This window comes from Erpetoichthys calabaricus, chromosome 7, assembly GCF_900747795.2.
Source record: "Erpetoichthys calabaricus chromosome 7, fErpCal1.3, whole genome shotgun sequence".
NCBI classification, from domain to species: domain Eukaryota; kingdom Metazoa; phylum Chordata; class Cladistia; order Polypteriformes; family Polypteridae; genus Erpetoichthys; species Erpetoichthys calabaricus.
The window spans coordinates 82,040,208-82,053,569 of record NC_041400.2 but is presented as its reverse complement, the minus strand read 5'-3'; the positions used below and the strand labels follow the sequence as shown (position 1 = coordinate 82,053,569).

General features: G+C 41.9%; 1 protein-coding gene across 1 annotated transcript in view; it reads right to left on the bottom strand.

Annotated features, from left to right (window-relative positions):
• The window catches only part of LOC114654210 (phospholipid-transporting ATPase ID-like), a 197,297-nt gene that overhangs the window by 140,972 nt on the left and 42,963 nt on the right, over positions 1-13,362 (bottom strand). Inside the window, 1 exon segment of the mRNA XM_051930080.1 lies at positions 1,318-1,431. Coding sequence (XP_051786040.1) covers positions 1,318-1,431 — 114 coding nt within the window.

Below are 13,362 nucleotides of genomic sequence, written 5' to 3'. Positions count from 1 at the left end.
ACCTGCTGTTTTTTCACATCGCGCCTTTGCACCAGGTTGTTTTTCATTTTGCCGGACTGTCTTCCATCCCTCATCTTCAGAGACCCCGGGGTCGGAACGTCAACCACCACAAGCCGAGGAATCACGGTGAGGTTGCTCCAATTGCCAGGAAAATCAAACAACTCATTTATCTCTGGTTCAGTCATCCGTATTCAGGACAGTTTTTATAACCGGACTCAAATTCGCGATCTTTCATTCCGTATATCATTCATTGTTGTTGTTCGTTGTCTGTTATATGTTACAGGGGCAAGGGAGGGTTTGTTGTATTTATATATGGTGGTGTATATTTTTTCTATTTATTTTGCATATTTATTTCATTTAATACAAACAATCAGTTTAATTTTACATATCTGCTTTTGTGTGCTTATATTTACACCGTCGATTGTGGGGGAAAAGTTTAATTTGTTAGAGGTACGGCTTGATAGTTAGATTTAACCTCAGTAAATTATCCAGGCCATTGGAGGTGTAGCTGCCGGCTGAGTAAGGGGTCGGCCGTTACAATTTGTGTCTCTTACTGAATGTATTTTTTTTAAGACTCTAATTTTTACTAAGTGTGTCATACAATTTGAATGAAAATGAAGTGCAATTTTTTCAAGATTAAGGAAAACTTAGATAAATTTTACATTCAGGCAGAGCTACCCTAACACATACAGGACAATAATCTAATGTGCTCATTATGAGGATATGAAAGAAAGACAGAATATCCGGGGGAAAAACATGAGGACTATTGCGCCACCCTTGATCTCTTTATTTATACAGAAAATGATAGTAATATATGAAAGTATTGTTTTTGACTAATTGTCACGCCATTAATGTTCAGTTTTACTATTGATTACATGACAGGTAGGTTCAGTTAGGAGTCCACTTATAACCCAGAATTTATCTTAGATTCATGTACCTGTATCTCTAGAAGGATTGACAGATAATTTTAAGTAAAATAATCATTGAACAATTAGCTGAAATCTGCTCATTCATTATGATGAAATGAAATAATTAAGCTACTGAAAATTATTTAAGACTGACTGCAAATAAAAGGAGTCATAAAGAGATCCAGATTGTTGTCTTGTGTGCATGTAGTACTTGACAACCAAAGGCTTTGCTTCAAATTTTATTTTTAAGTAATTTAAAATGTCAACATAAAGCCATACAACTGTTTGCCTGTGTTGGTCCTTCAAAATTATGTTATGAAAAAAACAATGAAGCATGCTTTGCAATACATGAATGGATACAAATAATGTGGCAAAAAGACAAAATATAATGAAGAGAGAGATTTCTCACCTGCAGAATCAGTAGAAAGAGGAAGTATGCATTGGCAATCCTCTGGAACTGTTCAAACAGGTTCAGTGGCAGAAAAGTGATAATGTTGTACTTTGATGTTTTGATGGCATTTGTCTATGGGAAAAAAAGCAGGAAAAAAAGTTATAAACAGTGTAACCACAGGGCAAAATTTTATAAACAGAGTAACCACAATTTCCTGCTTAAAAGATCTCAGCAGACAGAGCCCCTAGAATGGAAAATTCCTATTATATACAATGAAACCTGTTTCGTTGTACAGGCAGTCCCCGGGTTACGTACGAGATAGGGACTGTAGGTTTGTACTTAAGTTGAATTTGTATGTAAGTCGGAACAGGTACATTATGCTTATTCATCTGCCAATGAATGATGGAGTTTCACCTTTCCCTGACCTTTTTATTATTTCTACTTTATTTTCAATGGTGATGGTTTTTCTCTTCTTTACTGTATGACCAGCACTTGCATCAGATTTGTGTTTCAGAGACATTCTTGAAGGGTGAAGACAAAAGGTTAAGATGAGCTCTTCTGCACAGCACTGTATGTCTTATCACAGCAGAGTCATCAACACGTCTGATGTACTGACAAGAGACAACTTCCTGCTATGTACGTAACATACAAGCAGGCTTGTTATTGAGAATGAATGGGGGCGGCAAGGGGCGGTTCATCACCAGCCCACTTCACAGTTGTCTCCACTACAGTATGCTGTAGAACGAACACGGTGCTGCCAAAAGCGAGTAGTGAATCGCCCAACCCCAATTCAACAGGCAGCCATCCGAGTCACACTACAATGCTACCCCCACCGCCCCATTCAGCCACCACCGGGTCACCGCTTGCAGCATTACCAGCCGTATGTGCTGGGCGGACAGTGAAACGCCCCCCTCCGCTCCATCCAGCCTGCGTCCAGTCAGGAGCAGTAGCTGCGGCAGCATAGTGCACGGGCAGCGAACCATCATCCTGCACATGAGCGATAGCTGTGGCCCCGGTGACTATGGACCATGGGTCACGCTTGCTGCTTGGAGCCGCCCGAGGGACAGTACACTGTGCGAGCAGCGAAATCGCCCCCCTCCAGCCACCGCTTGCAGCATCCCCAGGCCGAAGATGACGGAGCGGCAGTTACTGAGGCGCATGCATCGCAGCTGCATCCTCATTCGTAAGTCGTAGTTCAGGTGTCCGTAACCTGGGGGACTACCTGTACTTTCATTATCCTAATAAGCACATGGGATTTTCTAGTGCTAGATTTTAGAAAGGAAATTATATTTTTGATAAATATACGATTTTTTTATCAAGACTTTTGAAAAGCACGTAAGTTTAATTTTAGCAATTACTTCATTTTCATTGCCATATTACTTCACATATTAACACAGCAAAATCATGTGAAGATATGGCACCAGAAACTGCATCAAAAAAAGAAAAAAAAAAGTGTCTCAAACACATCAGTGGCAAAGGAAAATAATAATTTCTACCTTTATGTTGCCTAATTTTTTAATTAAATTATTAATTGAAGTATTCTATTTTTTCCAATAATATCAAGACAGGAACCAGCCAAAGATGCTATTCTGTCCATCCCAAGGCACATTCATTTGCTCCATGTTCATAATGGAACAATTTTATAGCTGCCAATTAAATGAATTCATAAATCAAGACTATGAGAGAAAACTCGAGATTCTGTAGGAAACCCCCTGTCTTTTTATTTCATTAAAATAGGTTGAAAGCACATTGTCATGTACAGTAGCAAGGGTTCCCTATTGCCACTATCTTCTAGCAGGAAATCCATCCATCCATTCCACAATCCATCCATCTATCCATTTGCTTTCTAACAAGTGTATTCAGTTCAGGGATGTGGGGAGCCAGTGCTTATTCAAAGGCAGAAACCAGTAATGGATTGGTTACAAGTGCATTACTCTGTACAATTACATACACATTCAGTTATCTAGACCAGTACATAGTCCCTAAGTCCCTAAGACATACATATCCCCGGCATAGAACAGTGATAAGTCATGCAGTGATTTCTTTGTTAAATTAAAGCTGGGTGGCCCAACATGAGGTGCATGACTGGCACATGTGATAAAACTCAACTTTCATTTAACAAAGCCATCTGTTTTGTCACAAAACTGTGAAAATTAAGTTGGCCTAATTTCATTTAAACCATTAAAAGTCAAAATAAATCCCATTCATTAGATACTGGAGTGTGAATAAATACCCAGCAAGATACTGTGGTGGACAGCCAGGGCCCTTACCCAGCTGGGATGCCCCAAAACAATGGAAAGACCAGAGGAGAGAACTTTTTCAGGACATTTTCTCCCCTGGACCAATAGAGGGCAGCCCTCTTGGCTTGCAGTGGGGCTACGTGTTTGGAGCATGGAAGTTCAACCCTGTTGGGGCCCGTGGCCACCACCAAGGGCACCTGAATGCTTAATGGGCCATGTTTGGCAGCACTTCTGCCACACCACGAAGTGCTGCCGGAAGAAGGTCACTGAACACCTGGGGCCTCATGCATAACACCGTGCGTAGAATTCACACTAAAACATGGTGTACGGACAAAAGTGGAAATGTTTGTACTCACAAAAAAATCCAGATGCATAAATCTGTGCGTTTGTCAACTTCCACGTTCTTCCGCTACATAAATCCCGGTCAGCGTGAAAAGTAACGCATGTACACATGCCTGCTGCCACTCCCAAACTCCTTCCAGAATTACTCCTCTTTGAATATGCAAATCAATGTAAATAGCCCTTAAGCTCAGCGTTCTGTGAAAAGGCAATGGCAAAGCACGCAGGAAATAGAAGAATTTCAATGAATACCAAGTGGAGGCAAGGAAAAACTTAACTATTTGTTGGTTTAAACAGTGGTATAAACAACAAAAGGGAAGTTGATCGAGTGACATTGAGTGTTGGAGAAACTGAAAAGCTCAAGTTCACAAAGTCGCACAGTGCCCGAAATAAAAAAGAAGTTGTCAGATATCAAAGTCGCAGTGAAAAGGCGAGTCGTAGCCCACCGTCTGAGTGTCATATGAAAGCTTATTAGGGTACAGAGACAAGAAAAAGTAAATAGGGACACAGTGGGAAAAAAGCTTGAAATGTCAACTTTAATCTCGAAATTTCCACTTTAATCATGTAGTTTATTTTATCATTAAAGTAGAACATCATACACTTCATCTTAAAATCATTTAATTTACTAGTTTCTCAAATCTCATCGTAACTAAAGTAGCACGTTAAATGCTTTGTTTTGTATGTGTTCTTCTATGTGCTCTATGTGTGAGAATCAGTATGTGCTTCTTAAATGGGCTTTCTCTTCCTCCGAATGGACACAGAATCCATTAAATTCGTGATATTACAGCTCTCTGAATAATTAAAATACTGAGATGTATACTTGGTATAATTTTCATGATGATAGAAATTAAAGCATGTATTAAACATGGGAACATGGTGGCGCAGTGATAGTGACGAGCCAGCATCCTGTCCAGAGATTGCTCCTGCCCCCCTCCGCAATATTCTTGCTGCGCCATGCACAACCTTCGATGAAATAATTTATTGCAGCAGTACTGTTTCTTTCAAACGCACTAACCCCCAATTCCTGTCCTTCCTTTTCTTAATCCAAATACCCAATTGCCACACAATCAGCTCTGTAATAGATGTTAAGCCATCTGTAAGCTTAGAACACCAATTCTTCAAAACTTTTAAGGAACATTGAAATATCTTCGTAGTACATGTTTAATTAGTCTATCCATCTATCCTTCCAGTGTCGCGCCAGCCCAAGCAAGTATACAGAGCGAGGCAGGAACAATCTGTGAACGGAGCGCCAGCTCCTTGCTAGCGCTGCGACATCATGTCCTCACATGTTTAATTATTAACAATATAGATTATTTAAATGAAGTCAAAGTTTTATCTGTGTAATATAATAAACATATTTTGCTGCATTTCATTTTAAAAATGATATTGTCATCATATGTAAATACACGGTTTATAAAGTGGCTCAGGTTGTGCAATATTATAACTGTATCGCAAGTTTACAGTGAGGTAATTGTACTTATAAGTACAAACAGTTCTACAAGGAGCACTTGATGGACTGATTGATTGCATTTATACTTCTTGGGATGAAACTGTTTCTGAACCGTAAAGTCCGTACAGGAAAGGCTCTGAAGCATTTGTCGCATGAGAGCAGTTCAAATAGGGAGCATGGCTGAGGCAGCGTGTGCTAGATGTTATATACCGATAATTCTCTTTCTGATCAGCTGTTGTAGAGCTGTGATTCCACACTCAGATACAGTGACATAAATACTCCGAGTGGTGCAGTGAGAGTAATATGGAAAATGATGATCCGCTGTGGCAGCCCCTAAAGGGAGTAGCTGAAAGAAGAAGAAGAAGGTGCAGTGAGAGTAACAACGCTAAAGCAGCTATTGTATTTGGAATAGTTTGGCTATTTCGTGGACCATTATATTGTTACAGGTTAATTACAATCAGATGCCTTAAACTAATAAACAATATGCGGTTAATTTCAGTGTATACAGTATGATAAAGCTGCATCAGGGATGTGGATCTAAAAAAGAAAGGGAAGCCACATCGAAACAAAAGTACTTCTTTGATGCTGGGTGCCGCCAGTTTGCAAAAATTAGCGGAGAACTTGCATATGCCAGGGTTTGAGCTACCGTGAAAATGTGCGTGGCTTTATGCCAAATTTAGGTTTTATATATCGCGATTTTGAGCGTGGAAACGGAAGTATGCAACATATTTGTGCGTACGCACTGTTTATACATGAGGCCCCTGGAGTCCTTCCAGGTGTCCTATAAAAGGGGCCAATTGCCACTACTCAACTTCCAGAGTCAGGAGGAAGAAGGATGAAGCTGCTGAGGAGGACTGGAGGCAAAATGATTGTGCTTTGTGTACTGTGCTGTGGGGAGCAATGAAGAAAGCACTTCCCCACGTGAAAATAAAGGTGTGCTGTGCAACATTTGTGTCTCCGCTTGTTGGTGAAGGGGTTAGGGCAGCAGGAGTGCCCCAGTATTCCACAATACTTTAAATAGCACATAACACTAAACCTGTGTACACACTACAACATTTTCATTCAAGAACCTTGTCTGTCCACACTAGAGTTTTTGCATCATTTACCAAAGGATCCCTACTGAATTACCCAAAAATGCATATGACGTAGACCTTTACCTACACTGGGCAAGCATACATCAGCGGTATCTCTGTGAAGGGATTGTGTACTGAAAAACTCAGAGCCCAGTGAAATTCAAATTGCCTTGTACTTTATGGTCTTTCAAAAGTATCAGCACACATAGGATTCTAATAGCACATTCACAACATAGAAAAAGAAAGAAGGTGCAGATAATTATCCCTGTGTCATGATAATGTACTGATTACAGTTGAAAGTAACAGTATTCAGAACCAGCAATTGTCATCTTGTCATTAAATAAAACCACCGCAAATGTAAAAGCCAAATTTTCCCCTAGAGATGAAAAAACGTCTATCTAATAGAGAAAATAAACCAATAAATACATAAATATGTGTGTTTTGTCAGACTTACCATCCTTGGTAAGTAATACCACCCCAAGAGGAGAAAGGGTGCTCTTGCTAACAGTATTGTTTCTTTTTGTTCCCACAGCACAGAGAAGATGTGCAGTGAGAGCAACTGACTCAGCCCCTTCCAGTGGCACTCCCGGAAGTTGGGGACTTATTTGGACAAAAGCTCAAAAGGAAACAGAGCTCTACTCCAGACTTCATAACAAAGGCATAGCAGCCCTATATTTTGTTTGTTTGCATTATCGAGCACTATTTTTGTTGCATTTCATTCTGTTAATTAAATGAGTTGACTTGGCTGGTGCCTAAACAATTATTTTGGATTATGTGTCATACCTCACGTGACCACAGTCTATATCTCTGCTCTACTGTGTTGTGCTTTTGTGTCTCTCTCTCTGTCCTGTAATATTGTGAGCTTGGCTGCATTCCATACCCATCCAATTCATTGAGCATCTTGTTATTAATTGTGCTGTGTAATGTGCTTTTCCTTACTGAGCAGATTAAGTGAAAGATGCCCTATCAGTGAATGAAAGGTTGTAATGAGTAGAATCTAAACAGGGAAGGACTTCAAAATAAGCACATACCAGTCAGAGTGTGATTAGAGTATTGTTTAAGGAAAACTCTGCTTTTGCTCATCCACACCACAAAACTAATGCTGCATTTACAAAACTATCCTGGTATGGAGAGCATTTTTCAAAGTCTTCATTTTCAGTGATGAAAAGCAATGGGGTAGAGTGGATGAAAGGTGAAAACGAAGACAGGTGTACATGTTTTTAAATGAAGCAAGTTAAAACAACAATGAACTACAGATTACCTTCGCTTGAATTCTTTGTATAGATTTGTTTCCCCCATTTGCTGAATCTTTACAATTATATTGATGAGATTAGTTTTATGCCAGGAGGTGGGGTAAAGTAAATATCACTAGAGGACCTCTGTAATTTTAGTCCCATCCGAATCTCTTAAATGTAAGAATTTTATTGACATGGCAATTTGCATAGGAATAGTTTAACCAGGTATTATTTTATCCATCCATTTTCCAACCCGCTGAATCCGAACACAGGGTCACGGGGGTCTGCTGGAGCCAATCCCAGCCAACACAGGGCACAAGGCAGGAAACAATCCTGGGCAGGGTGCCAACGCACCGCAGGACACACACAAACACACCCACACACCAAGCACACACTAGGGCCAATTTAGAATCGCCAATCCACCTAACCTGCATGTCTTTGGACTGTGGGAGGAAACCGGAGCGCCCGGAGGAAACCCACGCAGACACGGGGAGAACATGCAAACTCCACGCAGTAAGGACCCGGGAAGCGAACCCAGGTCCCCAGATCACCCAACTGCGAGGCAGCAGCGCTACCCACTGCGCCACCGTGGTATTATTTTATATTCATTTTTATAGAAGGTGAAAGGCTGCATAATCTTCACTGTGCAGTTAACTGTAAAAACACTAACAACCCCATCCCTAGCTGGTATAGAACTGTTTTAAAAAGGCAGTACTTTTCTATTGCGACATTAATTCACATCTAACATTTCTACCTCCTATGAGTAATGCCATACATTTATTTCATCTGCCCCGAATATGACCAAGTCTGTATGCTGTCCAGTGCCCTCTGTAACAATTTCCTGATTCTACATTATCTGCACATCCACCCAGTTTGGTATCATCTGCAGTCTTAACTAGCTTGCTGATTATTTTCTTACTAAAGCCAACCTACATGCCATGCTGCTTGATTTTTGCTTAATAATTCCTTCTGTTAGTTTACCTGTGAAGCTTACTGTCCTATAGTTACTTGAATCAGCCGATCACCATTATTACACAATGAGATATCTGCTACCCTCAAGTCTTCCTAAATTAGGAAGTTAACAAATGAAGCAAATGATTGTAAAAGGCCAACCAAACCTCAAAGAGCAAGAAAAGACATTTCAGACATTTTAAAAGCCTAAAATGTCCATGATGAATTAAACATGTCTTTTAAATATTACAGTATTTATCTGCTTAATTCCTGCATTCTAAAGAAAATGTGAAATTATGTTCTATAAAGATGAAATTGACTGATCAGATGTGAAAAGAGGAAGATCAGCTGGTAAATTAAACAAATTTTACGATGAGCTAGATTAGCGTCTTGTGAATTTTGTTAGTGTGTATAATATGTCTGAGAAGTGGATAAAAGTAAATGATTCCTACAGCTTGGTCTACATTAATAATAATAAGATAATAAATCAGAGTCCAATATATTCAGAAAAGTATTAGGAAAGGGAGATTTTTTTTTTTTTTACAAAAATTTTTATTTACCTCAGTGTTCTGCATGTATTTAAAATTTCTGTGATATTAATTTTATTCATTTTATTCATTTACACTGTAATTTCATTTCACAAGATACAGTAACACACTAGGTGTTACAGATATGATGGGGGTATCCCTTGAAGGTCCTCAGTAATTCTTATTGACAAGCAGTGTCAACCGTTTAATGAAATGTGTCATATTAGAATGATTGCATATTACAAAGCACAAAGATATATCAGGAAGCTGAGTCACAAACGATTGCATAGTACAAAGCACAAAGATATATCAGGAAGCTGAGTCACAAACATTATCACATTAGTTCTGGGAGGAGAAATAGAAGAAAGAAAGAAGTTCACTTAAGGGACACTTTCCACCTACAATTTCCAATCACTAACATTATAATACTTTCTGTAAATAATATAAAAATGAAAAAGAAGGTTTATATCTGGATGCTTTCACATTCGTACAAATTTAGAGTCACCTATATAGCATGACAATGCTGCACTACAATATTTTTCAGGGAGGGTCACCAACATTAACAGACTGAAGAAATTACATTAGTTACCAAATTATGCGCCTGCAATTCACCATATAACCACAGGAAAAAATACAGTGTATTCAGAAAATATTCAGACCCCTTCACTATTTTTACATTTTTCTATTTTGAAGTCTTTTGCTAAAATCATTTAAATTAATTTTTCCCCACATCAAACAACACATAATATCCTAGAATGAAAAACAGAATAGAAAATTTTACAATTTTTTGCAGATTTGAGAAAGAAAAATTGAAATATCCCATTGACACAAGAATTCAGACCTTTTACTCAATACTTAGTTGAAGCCCCTCTGGCAGTAATTGTAGCCTGGAGACTTCTTAGGTATGATACAACAATCATGCACACCTGGATTTCAGAACAGTATCTCATTCTTCTCTACTGACCCCCTTAAATTCTGTTAGGTCAGATGGAGACAGTCAGTGGACAACTATTTTATTAGAATGGTATTGCACAGGTGATTAACGGTGCCTAGTTTCCTCCAGCCAGGACAATAATTTTGGTTTCACCAGACCAGATAATTCTGTTTCTTCCATATGTCTTTTACTGAGGAGAGACTTCTGTCTGGCCACTTTGTTATAACATGCAGATTGATGGAATGTTTTTTATCCTTCTGGAGGTTTCTCTCATTTCCACACAGGATCTCTGCGGCTCAGCCAGAGTGACCATTGGGTTCTTGGTCGACTCTTACCATGTCCCTTCTCCTACGATTGCTCAGTTTGGACAGGTTGCCAGGTATAGGAAGAGTCGTGATGTTCCTAACTTCTTCCCTTTAAAAATTCTGAATGCAACTGCGCTGTTCAATGCTGCAGGAATTTAGGAATACCTTCAATGCTGCAGGAATTTTTGTAGCCTTCCCCAATTCTGTGCCTCAACACAATCCTGTCTCAGACTTCAATGATGATCAATAGAATGGGATGCATCTGAGCAAAATTTCAAATGTTATAGCAAAAGGTCTAAATAACATTTGCAAAAATTCCTAAAATTCTGTTTTTGCTTTGTTGTTTTGGGGTATTGAGTGTTGCTTGATATTTGGGAAAATGTAATTATATAATTTTACTATCCTGTATCCCTTCTTGGATCGAGGCCTTGCCGTGGCAGAAGGGCTTGCACGGTCTAGTGATCCTCAGAGCTATGTTGTCGGGAGCTACATGCTCCTGGTAGGGTTTCCCAGGGCAAACAGGTCTGAGGTGAAGATCCAGAATAACTCGATCCTGAGACCCAACATGGATTTAAATCAAGGATCGGTGTTTCCCTTGCCCGGAAAAAGGGTACCTGGGGCCCCATCCTAGAGCCAGGCCCGGGGAAGGGGCTCACTGGCAAGCGCCTGGTGGCTGGACCTTTGACCACGGGGTCCAGCCAGGCTCAGCCCAAAGGAGCAACGTGGTTCTGCTCTCTTGTGGGCTCGCCACCTGCAAGAGAGGCCATAGGGATCGGGTGCAATGTGATATGGGTTGTGGCCAAAGGCGGGAGCCCTGGCGTTCCGACCCTCGGTTACCGAAACTGGCTCTTAGGACATGGAATGTTACCTCTCTGGCAGGGAAGGAGCCTGAACTGGTGCGAGAGGTTGAGAGATACCGTCTAGATATAGTCGGGCTCACCTCTACGCACAGTCTGGGCTCTGGAACCATTCCTCTTGAGAGAGGCTGGACTTTTTTCCACTCTGGAGTTGCTGTGGGTGAAAGGCTAGGGCCCTGCTGACTTCAACAGTAGACGTTATTGACCGGTGGAAGGAATACTTTGAGGACCTTTTCAATCCCACCAGCATGTCTTCCTTAGAGGAAGCAGAGCTGGAGGACTCCGGGGGGGGGGGGGGGGGTCGGCCCGTCCATATCAGGGGCCGAGGTCACTGAGGTAGTTAAAAAACTCTAAAGTGGCGGGGCCCCTGGGTTGGACGAGGTCCACCCTGGGTTCCTCAAGGCTCTGGATGTTGTGGGGCTGTCCTGGTTGACACGTCTCTGCAGCATCACATGGACATCGGGGGGAGTGCCTCTGGATTGACAAACCTGGGCGGTGGTCCCTCATTTTAAGAAGGATGACCAGAGGATGTGTTCCAACTATGGGGGGATCACACTCCTCAGCCTTCCCGGTAAGGTCTATTCAGGGGTGCTGGAGAAGACAGTTCGGTCAACAGTCGAATCTCGGATTCAAGAGGAACAATGCGAATTCTGTCCCGGCCGTGGAACACTGGACCAGCTCTACATCCTGGCCAGGATCCTGGAGGGGGCATGGGAGTTTGCCCAACCAGTCCACATGTGTTTTGTGGATTTGGAGAAGGCATTCGACCGTGTCACTCGAAGCATCCTGTAGGGTATGCTCCAAGAGTATGGGGTACAAGGTTCATTGTTACAAGCCATTCATTCCCTGTACAGGAGGAGCAGGAGCTTGGTCCGCATTGCCGGTAATAAGTCAAACTCGTTTCCTGTTGAGGTTGGACTCTGCCAGGGCTGCCCTTTGTCACAGATTCTGTTCATATGTTTTATGGACCGAATTTCTAGGCGCAGCCAAGGAGCGGAGGGGGGTCTGGTTCGGTGACCTCAGAATCTTGTCTCTGCTATTTGCGGATGACGTGGTTCTGATGCCTTCATCGGACAGTGACCTCCAGCTCTCACTAGAGCGGTTTGCAGCCGAGTGTGAAGCGGCGGGGATGAGAGTCAACACCTCTAAATCCGAGTCCATGGTTCTCTGCTGGAAAAGGGTGGAATGCTCTCTCTGGGTTAGGAACACATTACTGCCTCAAGTGGAGGAGTTCAAGTATCTCGGGGTCTTGTTCACGAGTGAGGAAAGAATGGAGCAGGAGGTTGACAGACGGATCGGTGTGGCATTCGCAGTAATGCGGGCTCTGCAACGGTCTGTCGTGGTGAAGAGAGAGCTGAGCCAAAAGGCGAGGCTGTCGATTTACCAGTCGATCTACGTTCCTACCCTCACCTATGGCCATGAGCTTTGGGTTAGTGACCGAAAGATCAAGATCGCGGATACAAGCGGCCAAAATGAGTTTTCGCCGCAGGGCGGCTGGACTTTCCCTTAGAGATAGGGTGAGGAGTTCAGTTATCTGAGAGAGACTCGGAGTAGAGTCGCTGCTCCTCCACTTTGAGAGGAGTCAGCTGAGGTGGTTCGGGCATCTGGTCAGGATACCCCCTGGATGCCTCCTGACCTAGGTGGGTGTTCCGGGCATGTCCCACTGGGAGAAGGCCACAGGGCAGACCCAGGACATGCTGGAGGGATTATATCTCCCGGCTGGCCTGGGAATGCCTCGGGGTCCCCCCAGAGGAGCTGGAGGAGGTGGCCGGGGAGAGGGATGTCTGGGCTTCCCTGCTTTAGGCTGCTGCCCCTGCGACCTGACTTCAGATAAGCAGTGGACGATGGATGGATGGATAATTTTACTACAAGGCTGCAACATAACAAAATTCAGGGGTCCGAATGCTTTCTTTATATAGGACAGTATGTTCTGTATGTGCATTCCAAAAACATACAGTATATCACCAATATAATTTCTCCATATTATGTGCTGGGTCTGGATACTAACTCCACCAGTTACACTACCCCCTTAAATTAATTATGAAGCTGTAACATTAATGAAGGGATGTTCATGAGTAAGTGGTGTAAGTCCCATTATTATTTCAACAGCTTTTTTTCTACTTGTTTGTTTTTTATTTGCAATGTTTCTGCA